The following is a 14,081-nucleotide window of genomic DNA, read 5'->3' as shown; positions in this document are numbered from 1 at the left end:
ACTGTTTTACCTGTGAAGTCCAGCATTCACTCAAAAATTAAGAGACACATAAAAAGTGCCCCCCAAAAAACAACCACTGTCAAGAGACAAAACAATCAGACTGAGAAATGACCCAGATGTTCAAATTTAGCAGACAAGAGACTTAAAATAATTATGAATATTGTTAAAGTCTATAGTGGCAAAGATCAAAATATGCACGAACAGATGGGGAACTTCAGCAGAGAGCCAGAAGAGACTATAAGAAAGAGTCCAATAGAAATGCTAGAGATTAAAACCAGAGAAGCTACTAAAGAGTGCAGAGGGCTCCACATTAGATTCAATGAAAGCTGGGGGGCAAAGGTGGGGGGGAATCAGAGAACTTGAAAATAGGTCAAAAGAAAATACCCAAATGAAACAGAAAACAAAGGCAGGGGGAAGCATCCAGGAGCTGTGAAGCAATACCCAAAATCTAATAAAAATGTCACTGGAATCCCAGGAGAAAAGATAAAGAGTAAGGCAAAGAAACAATTTTAAAAGATAACAATCCAAAAACTTCCAAACTTCACGAACCACATCAAAGCTCAGATCAAGCTCAGAGAACCCCAAGCAGGACAAATACCAAGATACAACCTAAACACAACATATTCCAACTGCCAAAAACCAAAGATAAAGATAAAATTCTAAAGGCAGCCAGAGGGGCAAAAAGGAACAAAGATCAAGATTATAACAGACTTGGGGCACCTGGGTGGCTCAGTCAGCTGAGCGTCTGCCTTCAGCTCAGTTCATGATCTTGGGGTCCTGGGATCGAGCCCACGTCAGGCTCCCTGCTCAGCAGGGAGTCTGCTTCTCCCTCTGCCCCTCACCCTGTTCATGCTCGCTCACTCTCTCTCTCAAATAATTAAATAAAATCTTTAAAAAAAAAAGATTATAACAGACTTCTCATCACCAACTATCCAAGTGGGAAGACTAATTTTCCTAAATGAAAGAAAAAAGTCACAAAGAATATACACTTTGGAGAGGTATCTTCCAAAACTGAATGCTTGTTTTTCATAAACCAAAGCTGAAATAATGCATTGCTAAAAGACCTGTGCTGTAAGAAATGTTAAAAGTAACAATGAATCATGGAACACTACATCAAAACCTAATAATGTACTGTATGGTGACTAACATAACATAATAAAATGAAATTAAATTAAAAAAGAAGGGATGCCTGGGTGGCTCAGTTGGTTAAGCGACTGCCTTCGGCTCAGGTCATGATCTCAGGGTCCTGGGATCGAGCCCCGCATCGGGCTCCCTGCTCGGCAGGAAGCCTGCTTCTCCCTCTCCCACTCCCCCTGCTTGTGTTCCCTCTCTCGCTGTCTCTCTCTCTGTCAAATAAATAGAATCTTTAAAAAAATAAAATAAAATTAATTAATTAAAAAAGAAAAGAAAAATCCCCCCCCCCAAAAAAGAAATCTTAAAAGAACTCTTTCAGGCATTAGAAGTATGGTACTAGACAGAAATCTGGATCTATACAAAGAAATAAAGAGTGCCCAAGATGGTCAAAATTAGAATAATTATAAAAGGTTATTTCCCAAAATTTTAATCTGAAAGATAATTGACAATCTAAAAAAAAGAGTAACAATGTAGGTTATTAACATATGTAAAATTAGGTGTATGACAGTAAAACAAAAAATGCAAGAGGAATTGGACATTTACTGTTTTGCATGGAATCTTACACTATACATGAAGTGGTACAATATTACTGGACGGCAAGCTGGAAGGGATTACACTATAAACAGTAGGTCAAATACGGCGCCTGGGTGGCTCAGTCGTCGTTAAGCATCTGCCTTCGGCTCAGGTCATGATCCCAGAGTCCCGGGATCGAGCCCGGGATCGAGCCCCGCATCGGGCTCCCTGCTCTGCGGGGAAGCCTGCTTCTCCCTCTCCTACTCCCCCTGCTTGTGTGCCCTCTCTCGCTGTCTCTCCCTCTCAAATAAATAAATAAAATCTTAAAAAAAAAAAACAATTTTAATTTAAAGACTTTATTCATTCATTTATTTAGAGAGAGCGCCAAGGTTGAGCAAGGGGAGCAAGGGGAGGGGCAAGGGGAGGCGGGGGAGAGAATCCCAAGCAGACTCCATGCCAAGTGCAGAGCCCCACGTGGGCCTGATCCCAAGACACTGCGATCATGATCCAAGGGGAAATCAAGAGTCAGATGCCCAACTGACTGAGCCACCCAGGCACCCCAAATATAAAGCAAATATACATAATAAGCCAATACTGAAGTTAAAAACAAAATCATAAAAAATATTGAATTAATGCAATATTTGTTTTTTTTTTACAGAAAGAAAAACAGAATAAAGAACAGAAGGAAGAAATAGAAAGCAACTAGCAAAATGACAGATTTAAATCCAACCATATCAATAATCACATTAAATACAGTCTAAAATACCAATGAAAAGACAGATCTTCAGACTGGACACAAAAGCAAGACCCATCTATATTCTGTCTACAAGAAACCCACTTTTATTAAATATTAATAAAGAAATGCACTGAAAGTAAAAGGATACAGACAGGTAATACCGTGTCAACACTAAACAAAAGGAAGCTCCAGTAGCTATATTAGTAGGACAAAATCGAGACTTCAGAACAAACAATATTACCAAAAATAATGAAGACACTACATAACGATAAGAGGGTCAATTCATGGAGAAGATGTAACAATCATGGGTGAAGGGGATTAAGAGCACACTTATCTTGATGGGCACTGAGTAATATATGGAAGTGCTGAATCACCATATTGTGCACCTGAAACTAACATAACCCTGTATGTCAACTACAGATCTTCAAAATACATGAAATAAAAATTGGTGGAACAGAAAGGAGAAAGACAAATCAACAAAATTCTGTGGAGACCTCAACATCTCTCCCTCTCAGAAATCATTACAAGTAGATACAAAGTCAGTAAGGATACAGCAAACCTTAACAACATTGTCAACCAAGTAGACTCAATTGACATAAAAAGAGTACTCCACACAGTAACAGCATCATATTATTTCAAGTGCTCACAGAACACTGACCATGACAGGCCATATTCTGGACCATACAATAAACCATGACAAGCTGAAATGAACTGAAATTTCGAAGGATGTCTTCTGACCACAAAAGAATTAAACTAAAAATCAGTTATAGTAAGGTATCTGGAAAATCTCCAAATATTGAGAAATTAACACATTTCTCAATAACCCATGGCTCAAAAGGAATTCAGAAGGGAAATTAGAAAATATTTTGAACTGAATTAGAATTATAAACATAACACACCAAAATCTATGGGACACATATAAAACCATGATTAGAGGGAAATTTGTAACATTTTAAATGGTTGCCAACGGTGGGAGGTGGAGGGTTGGCAAAATGGGTGAAGGCAGACAAAAGGGACAAATTTCCAGTTACCTTAGACTAATACAGTATTTTGTATCAATTATGAAAAGAAGAAATGTTTCAAATCAATGATCTAAACTGCCACCTTAACAAAAAACAGAAAATGACCAAATCAACCCAAAGCAAGCAGAAGGAAGGAAATATTAAAAGATATGAGCAGAAATTGAAAGCAGAAAAATAGGGGGAAAAAAAATCTGTGAAACCAAAAGCTGGATCTTTAAAAACATCAATAATCAATAAAACTCTACCCAGACTCATCAAGAAAAAAGAGAGGACACAAATTACCAATATAATGAATGAAAGAGGGGGCATAAAACAGATCCTACTGATATTAAAAGAACCCGGTAATAGTACAACTTTATCTCCATCAATTCTGTCAAATAAATGAATAAAATCTTAAAAAAAAAACTAATGATGTAATATATGGTGAGTAACATAATAAAATAAAATTAAAAAAAAAAAAGATTTAATCCATGGTTTAATCCTGACCTGCAATTACTCCTAAAGACAACAAGTGGTATCTGGTTCCATTCCAAATTCAGTCTTGATGTAAACACAGAATTTTATATATCTGACTTTCTACAAAGCTACTTTCCTCCAAGTAAAGGCACAGCAGACAGTTAATCTAGGAAATTAGGCAGATTATACAGTAGTTGAGACTTTACAGAAGAAACCTTTAGATTAAAAGTAATCTACAGTTTCATGAACACACACTCAACTAAAGGGTAATGAATGAACCTACATCTTTGGTTTCTAACAGAAATTTAGATAAAGAGAAAGTGATCAACCTATACTAAAAAAACTCAGTTCAGTTTCCTCAAAGTTTCTAAGATTATGACCCAAAGCATAATCCCTAATCTGCTTTCTCAGTAGCTTGGCTTAACCACTTACCTTCAACCTGGCTAGTATCTGAGCATGGTTTCTTCTTTGACTCCAAATTCCCGGTTTTCTCATCAACATCCAGGAGAGGAATATAGTCTGTTTTTCCAACAGTTTCTCCCACGACATCATCAAAGGCCTCTGCCTCCAGCGTGGCAATAAAGTCCCGTTTTATCTCTTCCTCAATTTCTGGAGGTGGCTCTGTTAATGCATCTGCAAGACTGAGGTCAGCCATTTTGCACCACTGCAAATGCCTGGTTAAGGGGGGAAAAAGTTGCATAAGATGAGCACTGTGCAAAGGGAAACACATCCCTAGAAACTCTTCTCAGGTGTTCTAAACAAAAAAAGAAATAAAATCTAAAACTTGAGAGCTCGAAGAGGTTCCCTCATTTCACAGATTAGAAATGAAAGCTGAGTTAACAGTCTTACCCGAAGTAAACACTCTCTCACATCTCTCGGAAGTAGACAGAGCAAGAGCCATTTCGTCCTTTTCATTAATAAAAAAATTTAAAAGTATAAAAAAAATCAATTTATCCAAAGTTACAGCCAGTAAGACTCAAATCAGGTCTTTTGATTTTTTAAGAATTTATTTATTTATTAGAGAGAGAGAGAGAATGAGAGATAGAGAGCACGAGAGGGAAGAGGGTCAGAGGGAGAAGCAGACTCCCCGCTGAGCAGGGAGCCCGATGCGGGACTCGATCCCGGGACTCCAGGATCATGACCTGAGCCGAAGGCAGTCGCTTAACCAACTGAGCCACCCAGGCGCCCAGGTCTTTTGATTTCAAGTCTTATAAACTTTTCAACTATCTCATCTATCTACGTTTCCAAATCATGTCCCAGAATAATTCTTAAAAGAATATACAAAAGGAGGGGCGCCTGGGTGGCTTAGTCGGTGAAGCATCTATCTGCCTTCGGCTCAGGTCATGATCCCAGGGTCTTGGGATCGAGTTCCGCATCGGGCTCCCTGCTCCATGGGAAGCCTGCGTCTCCCTCTCCCACTCTCCCCCTGCTTGTGTTCCCTCTCTCGCTGTATCTCTCTGTCAAATATATAAATAAAATCTTAAAAAAAAAAAAGACTATACCGATTACATTATATTCCCATTAAAAAAAAAGGTTACATTGCAGGAAGTCACCTCTCCTGACAAAAGATTTATTTTGTTGATGTTAAATACTGCTTCTTCATGAATTTCTTGTGGATAGCTCCGTTGACCAAACTATACCTAGCCCTGGTGGCATGAAAAATACAGACATGTTCCCTGATTAGCTAGGGGTGGCAGCCCGTGTGGTCATGTACGTCACCATCTTTTCAGAACATCAGGCTCTCTATTTTTAAACATAACCTGAAGTTAAGAAGTATAGGGGTGCCTGCGTGGCTCAGTTGGTTAAGTGACTGCCTTCGGCTCGGGTCATGATCCTGGAGTCCCAGGATCGAGTCCCACATCGGGCTCCCTGCTCGACGGGGAGTCTGCTTCTCCCTCTGCCCCTCCCCCCCTCATGTGCGCTCTCTCTCTCTCTCTCTCATTCTCTCTCTCAAATAAATAAAATCTTAAAAAAAAAAAGCATAATCTACTACAGGCAAAACTGCAGGTGACTGGCCCAGAAAATACAGAAATAGTGCAGCAAAAATGCCAAAGGGCCTGAAATAAATTGAGCTCCCAATACATACACAGCACACTGGGAAATAAAAAAAAGTGTTCCAAGTACCATGCTTTCAAAAGGTCTAATTTAATGGAGACTCCAAGAGACTCAAAGATAAGTGAACGTAAGAGCTTTCTTGAGCAGGCAAAGGTAAATCAAATAGAAATCCTTAGCTGCCTAAGGGCGCCTGGATGGCTCAGTAAGTTGAGCATCCCATTCTTGATTTTGCCTCAGGTTGTAATCTCAAGGTCCTGGGATGGAGCCCCACATTGGGTCAGCCTGGGGATTTTCTCTCTCCCTCTGCACCCATCCCCCCCCCTTGCTTGCACAGCAGTGCAAACGTGCACGCGCTCTCTCTCTCTCTCTCTCTCTCTCTCATTAATAAATGAATCTTAAAAGAACGAAAGAAATCCTTAGCTGCATAGTATGATAGCTACTGTTTCTGTCTGCTGGAAATTTATTCTTATCTCCCCCCATGTTCACCAACAGCCAGCCCAGTGGAGTTGGGCACATGACCAGGAAAAGGAGTATTTCATAACTATATCCTGGATGGAAAACCCGCCAAGTGGCTGCTGTTCAGTTGTCCTGCTGTCTTCTTTCTCAAGTCTAAGGGAGCAACCTTCCCATCTTTCTTCTCCCTAATTTAGTCCATCTATTGCTTGCAACCAAAGAATCTTAACTAATACACATAGTCTTTCCTCAACCCAAATTTTTAAAAGCAAAAATTTACTATGATTCCGAGCCATTTTTAAAGGCTGTCCTTTAAAACTGTCCACCACTGTCTACCTCTCTCCAGCAAAATTTACTAAGGAAAAAGAAATACACACCAAGGAGTACCGTCATTCTATCTTCAACTTTGTCTCCACACACAAGTTCCTATCATAGTCATCAGTAGCACACATCTAACCCATTTACAGCACATGAATATGGATGGGCACTCCTATTCTGTATGCCCCCCAGGCTACTTTACATGTAAAGTATGATTTTCTCCAGATCCTCCCTGGAAAAGTGCTGAAAAATGACTCATTAAAGAACTTTTTAAAAGCCTGACAAATTTAATGTCAATAAGTTCCATAAAAAGTAACTGCTTTTCCCTTTTTTATAACTATCATTACCAGTTAGCATTTGAAACCTATTATGAATCAAAAATAATAAAGGATGTCTATAATTAGACAGTTTAAAGGTCAAAGAGCACTTGAAAGGACATCTGTACCATCCTTAACAACAGCTCTATTTTTTCCATAATACATACCTAGGACACCTTTTTCATGCAATCCACTCAAACTTCTTAGTTTAGGACACAGGTAAAAATACAGACAAAACCAACAATATCTTTTCAATCTCATTTATCTGAGTGCATATTCTCAAAGGGCAGCTTTTTATCCACTGTAATCTTTCCCTCTTCACCCCCACCGCAACCTCCCAAACCACTTCCTGAGCTCACATTCGGTTCATGGAATATGAATAGCAGCTTAAATTCAGCCTAAGAAAGAAAATTAGACAGCTGGAAAGCAGGAAGGTCATTTGGCTCTGAGTGCATCTAGCCAACCACCCAGCATCTGTATCAACACAGTTTAGATATTCCTCTCTTGTCACTACATATAAATAGAAGTATGATTTACACACACACACACACACACACACACACACACACACACACACACAATCTACTTTCTGGCTTTTATCCAGAAAGCCCCAGTTTTCAATAAATTGAAGAGATGACTCAATTTTATAGTTATTCTACTCTAAAATATATACAAGTATAATAAATTCGGTAAGTGTTCTACATGTTTGTTAAACTGGTTCTGCAAGTGTTTCAGAATTGATTTTAATGAATTCATGGGTGAATTTCATCCCACACTTACAGAACCATTTAAGGTCACTTAATATTCAATTATGCCTTAAAATGTTGAGTTATGTAATTTATGGACAAAAGGGTATGATGCAATGTTATTCTTAAATCTGGATATTCAGAAGATCCAAAAATGTACCCTTGTGAATGAGGACTACCTACTAAAAAGAAATTATCTCTTCTTGACTATTTATACTATTCCTTTCTTATTTGTATAAAGTTTTACCTTTAAAAGGATTTGTTGCTAGGAAGCAAAAAAGAAAGCTGGGTACAGAAGTTTCTATGCCTCACTGAGGCACCAGTTTAATCTCAAAAGCTTTCAGTGAGTCACCTTCAGGGGCTGAGTTCCCTCATCTGTAAAATGAGAGTGGTATGTTAAATGATTCCTAAGGTTGATTATTCTATAAGATGCTTATAATTTAGACTCATCACTTAAGTTAGAAATAAACAAACTGCATATAGATCCTCAATGTGCCATGTGTGACTTTTCTATGTCAAGCACTCCCAATTATAACTGGGTTCAGGTTTATTAAAAGGCAAAAGCTTTTTGGCAAAGGGAGAGACTAAAAACAAACTCATCGCTGCACAGTGCCTTGCTTGAGTGTATCTGACTGGAACTTAAGAAACTCCACCCAGTTCTGGCTAACATCAAAGGAGACTTGACACCACTCTGCCAGAAAATAAGCCCCATATTATTTAACCAGGGACCAAGAGAACACACAGTTTTTAAGCACAGAGCTTTGGACATCTGATCTTTCATTCTGACTACATGCGTGGAGTGAAACTATCTGGTGAGAAGAGTTTTGAAAATATGTGAACGAAGACAAGAAGAAATGACACGATGAGATGATGAAGCACAGAACAGAATTTTGGTCTCTTAACTACCCTCTGACTATTAATAACCATGTACTCATCCAGAGTAAATAAGAAGGTATGATGCGGTCACAAAGCATCTCCTCTGTTGTATGGTTTACTTTAGATTACAAACTCTGGAATTAGTTACTAAACTATTTTCTAGGTCTATAGAGATTAGTGTTCATATCTAATTTAAAGACACAGAAGTAGGGGCAACTTTTTAAGGTCCCCAAATTCCTCTTGTGAATCTCAGGTCAGTCTTACCTATAGTCACTCACTCACTACAGACCTGTGCTCGTTCTGTCTGATGAGACATTACCATTAGCGATCCAGTCTGCAAGGGGCCTGTTGCTGCCTTTTGTCCTCCGCATCTACTTCCGTCCCCCTGGCCCCTCCGCCTTCCCAAAGGTGCTGCTTCGAAGCTAAAGTGGAGCAAGGAAACTCATGACGAAAAAGAAGAACAGAAGCCTAATTCCCACCAACATACTGCAACACTTTTCACAACCACAGTCATATTTTCATTTCACTCCGTCACATTAGCCAAATCTGTACCAAGATTCATTTGCGGTAGCCAGCATGCTCTTTTTAACAGTGTGGAATCCTATTTCACAATTCAAAGGGGGTAAGGGGACTTAAATCCCAGAAGGTCCTTCTTTCCACCTTAGTGTGAATTTATTTCTTATCAAGTTAACTTTCCTCTTAATCCCACAGATCAAGTCCATGCAAAGTATGTGAGCTTTTTGGTTTTAGTGTGAAAAGGAAGAATACTAATTTAGCAACATGGAACATTTCAGAGAACAAAGCAGATTTGGATAAGGTATCAAAGTAGGGAGAGGGTATGTGGTCCCAGAGGCCCCAGGAGGTCAAAGAAAGGGAGGTAATACAATGCCAAAGGCAAGCTCTTTTCAAATATTACCTCCTGTCAGTTTTAGAAAACTTTCTTCACAGTCACCTGGATGAGGTGAGAAACAAAATTATCATTTATAACACTGTTTATCCAAGGGAAATGCTTCTGAGTTCCAAATAACCAACTTAGTCAATAAACATTTAATAATAATTCTTAAAGGCAGAAGACTGCTCATAATGCTCACTTTAATTTTCTCAATGACTGATATTCTGTCAGCCCTGGGGGGGAACGGGGGTAGAGAGTGAATTATGGACAAGATACAGAACTAAAAAAATACGTGGGGCTAATATTTTCATCTATGCTTTTTTTTTTTTTTTAAATGACTGATGTAAACGGCAGAGAATCCTGAAGCCAACACTAAGCTGCTATCCCAGGACATCAGTGAGAGTGCTGTGACCAAAATGAAGTGCTTGTTCCTCAGGCTTGGAAGAAACCCAGCATCCCAGCCAGTTCCAGAGACCATTTATAATCTGACATGGTGGTGGTAGAGAGCCCGCATCACGAAGATTTCATGTTCAACATGAGATTTTTTAAGTTTGCCTAGAAAACTTTCAGTTACTAAATGGGGACTCTATTCCTCAGACGGGTTTTAATGAAGTCCTTTCAGAGGTCTGTTACATAGCAAGCTGGCCCGTATTTGTCTGTGTTCTGCTTCAATTTATTTAACTAGAAAACTAGTTTGATTTATACTTTCAATCAGAACGGTATTTCATTCAAAGTAAAACGAAATCTTTATTAAGGACCTGTATGGGAATCAGCTAAGATCTTACACAGGTCACAGGCACATGTGATCCCTGAGGCGAATCTGAACTTCTCCTGCTCCTCCCCAGAACCAGAATGGCAAAGGCACAGCTCAGGAACATCCTGCCTATCCTAGCAATAAACCCCAAACCCCTGCAGAATATATCAAAAGTCTCCACCCCCAGGTACCTCCCCCTACACACTTCAAGGACAACAGCTGTACTATTATGAACTGATGGTATTTGCAGGCTCCACAGCGTTCTGTTCAGAACCACCATTTGTCCCGTTCATCATAGGATCAGCAACAGGAGAAAGCCCTGATTACTAGAATAGCTGAAGCCACCGCCCAGTGACATTCCTATATGGAAGAGCACATGAATTTTACTTCCATGTAGTTCCCCAAACAAAGAGTTCCTTTTCCCACTGCTATTTTAGGGAGCCCTGTCCTGGAAACATAAAAACACTGCATACACATGCACACACATATTCACATACATAAAACCTCGCAGCACAAGCCTGAAAGCCTAGCTTGCTTACTTACAAGAGCTATCCAGGCAGTTTGTGTTCAGTCCTGACCGAATGCATTTTGGACCTCTAAACAGTCACCTGCCCACCACATTTCTGTCCCAGTGAATTTAAAGCTATTTCTCCAAGATGAATCACCTACACTAGCTACCTCCCACTGTTAGCCATGTGATCCACTCAGCATGAATGTCTGTTGCAGTCTGGTAACGTGAGCCAAAACAAGAGACGACAATGACACAGCACTTACATTTCTGCTATCACCATCCTTAAAAGCAACTCTTCTATTTTATTCCAATTAAAAAAAGAAAATGAGTGAATCTTAAGGGGCGGGTGGCTCAGATGGTTAAGCATCTGCCTTTGGTTCAGGTTATGATCCCAGGGTCCTGGGACCGAGCCCTGCATCGGGCTCCCTGCTCATCAGGGGGCCTGCTTCTCCCTCTCCTACTCCTGTTCCCCACCCCCATTTGTGCTCTCTCGCTCTGACGAATAAATAAAATCTTAAAAAAAAAAAGTGAATCGGGCGCCTGGGTGGCTCAGTTGGTTAAGCCACTGCCTTCGGTTCAGGTCATGATCCTGGAGTCCCGGGATCGAGTTCCGCATCGAGTCCCGCATCGGGCTCCCTGCTCGGCAGGGAGTCTGCTTCTCCCTCTGACCCTCCCCCACTCATGTGCTTTCTCTCTCTCATTCTTTCTCTCAAATAAATAAATAAAATCTTTAAAAAAAAAAAAGTGAATCTTAAAATAATTCTCAATACCTAATTGCCCCCGAATTGTAGGGGGAAAAAGTTTTTTAAAATGTTAACTCTTCATCCCACTTATTCTTCCTCAGTCTAATTAAGACCCAAACACGTTCAGCAGAGTTTCCCTACAGCTCTCCAAAAATTATTTCTAAACACTTAAGACCTCTAAAGGCTTTTATGAAAACACCAGTTCAAATAATCTAGGCTCCAATTCCCTCACTTTAACAGTGGACAAAAAAAGGAACCAGAAGAAACAAGTCACTTATAAATGAAGCTAGATGGAGGATCAGGCTAAAGGGAGACCCAGCAAACACCAGAAACACAAGCAGGGTGTGACAGAATTGATAAAATCTTGGAATTTTATAGTTTCTGTTTTATCTGACACAATGACATCACTATACTCCCAAATCCATTTTTTGCCTTACCTTTTCTTCTTAAAGTATAAAAGCAATTGGGAGAAGTCCTAAACATCAGGGGAAAAAATCTCAGCTGATTTAAAAGGACCCCAACCCCTATTAGGAAAAAAACACTCCAAACTCCTTTGTGTGATATCCAGGTCACATAATCCTACAGGGCCCTGCCCTAGGACCTACCACAGCCAACAGTGGTTTGCCATGGAGGCTGTCTCCCTATACTTTAGTCAACACGAGACCAGCTGCCATTGTATAAGCCTCTCACCGACATTATCACCACATGCCCTTGCTCATACTGCTCTCCACACTACAAATCCTCATCACTCCTTTCTCACTTCTCAGAGTCTTGAAATCAACTATCCTCAACTATCAGCTTTTCTGTGATTCCATTCTGAGATCTGTTCTTCCAGCACCATTGAGAACTAACACCTCATCTGTATTTCTATTGGAACAGTACAGTCTGATATGTACCATACTTAGCTGTATATGCCAGAGGCTCCTATAACTGCTAGATCCCAAAGGGGAAGGACCATGTCTAAGCAATATGTCTATCTTCTCTTGGTGGATTACTTTACACAGAAGATGGGCTAAAACTACAAAAACCAACAAATAAATCAGAGGGGCTGGCTAAACAGAATTCTAAGATGGTATGACTGAATTAATAAAAGTAGGAACCCCTGGCTGACCCCAGCGGTTAAGCGTCTGCCTTCAGCTTAGGTCGTGATCCCAGGGTTCTGGGATCAAGTCCCGAGTTGGGCTCCTTGCTCAGAGGCGAGCCTGATTCTCCCTCTGCCTGCCGCTCCCTGTGCTTGTGCATGCATGTGCTTACTCTCTCTCACAAATAAATAAATAAAATCTTAAAAAAAAAAGGGGGGGTGCCTGGGTGGCTCAGTTGGTTAAGCGACTGCCTTCGGCTCAGGTCATGATCCTGGAGTCCCGGGATCGAGTCCCACATCGGGCTCCCTGCTCAGCAGGGAGTCTGCTTCTCCCTCTGACCCTCTCCCCTCTCATGTGCTCTCTCTCTCTCAAATAAATAAAATCTTTAAAAAAAAAAAATAGGTCTAGGGTTGCCTGAGTGGCTCAGTCGGTTAAACGTTGACTCTTGATCTCAGCTTAGGTCTAGATCTCAGGGTCCTGAGTTCAAACCCCACAATGGGCTCCACACTGGGCATGGAGCCTGCTTTTAAAAAAAGAAAAAAAAAAAGTAGGTCTAATCTGAAATTAATCAGAGGTGCTAAAACTACAAAAAATTCTTCAGAACTGGAAAAAGAATAAACATATTCAAGGTTGAAGGGTCACCATTTATTAACATATTCACCTCATTTCTTCTTTCCAAACATAGCTTTGTGCCATAGCAATCATGCTGTCTGCAATCATGAAAAGAAAGCCAACAAGGAGTAACCATACAAGCCAGCTCTCCATGCTGGTCATCTTATCATTATTAGGCAGGGCAATAAAAATAGCTCTCTGCTTTTAGAAAAGCACAACAGCATGATGCAATATGGCAGAAACAAATACCATTTTGTTGAAGGGATAAGCTACCACCATCATGTTAACATCACTGTATAAATATTAAAACTTTTGTAGTTATTAAAATGTGAAATCTCCATAGTATCAGCTCACATATTTCTGTCAAGGAGTAGTAAATATACTATGTAATTTTTAAGGTTACCTGGTGTTGGGGAAATTGGGTAAAGGGAAAAAGTATTCACACTTGATCATCTCTTAGCTTTTGAGAACTATTTAAGAAAAACCTCTCCATCAAGCCAAGCGAAGTTTCTCCCTTAAGCTCAGAGTCAGAGTGTGCTCTATTTTATTGTTTAAGATGTCAGTGAAAGTGAAGGAAAATGAAAGACTGAATTAAGACGAGAATGAGGATCTGTGCTGATAATTCTGTAATTATTTATCATAGACACACACAATGTGTGTCTCCTCCAGAGTCTCACTGGACTCTGAGTTCCTAGATGGCAAGGACACATCTTTTTCACCTTTTATCCTGGGCATCTAGTACAGTAGTAACACCTGGTAGGATCTCAACTGCACATTCATACTGCTGGGTGTGTTCTATTCTGTATCATGACACAGCCTTCTCTCGCTGGAGCTGACATCTGCCTAGCTGTTAGGACCCTC

At 40.1% G+C, this 14,081-nt stretch overlaps 1 protein-coding gene across 1 annotated transcript in view; it reads right to left on the bottom strand.

The window, feature by feature from the left end:
* MAP4 (microtubule associated protein 4) overlaps window positions 1–14,081 on the bottom strand; it is a 186,590-nt gene that overhangs the window by 111,299 nt on the left and 61,210 nt on the right. Inside the window, exon 2 of the mRNA XM_088028558.1 lies at window positions 4,294–4,535. Within this exon, the coding sequence (XP_087884684.1) occupies window positions 4,294–4,516 (223 nt within the window). The 5' untranslated portion in view covers window positions 4,517–4,535. The remainder of the gene's footprint in view (window positions 1–4,293; window positions 4,536–14,081) is intronic.

The sequence above is a fragment of the Eumetopias jubatus genome, unplaced genomic scaffold (genome assembly GCF_037043125.1).
Source record: "Eumetopias jubatus isolate StellerSeaLion01/CBP00866 unplaced genomic scaffold, mEumJub1_p1.0 scaffold_1, whole genome shotgun sequence".
In the NCBI taxonomy this organism is placed as follows: Eukaryota; Metazoa; Chordata; class Mammalia; order Carnivora; family Otariidae; genus Eumetopias; species Eumetopias jubatus.
The sequence above is the reverse complement of the archived record's forward strand: the minus strand, read 5'-3'. Positions and strand labels throughout refer to the sequence as shown.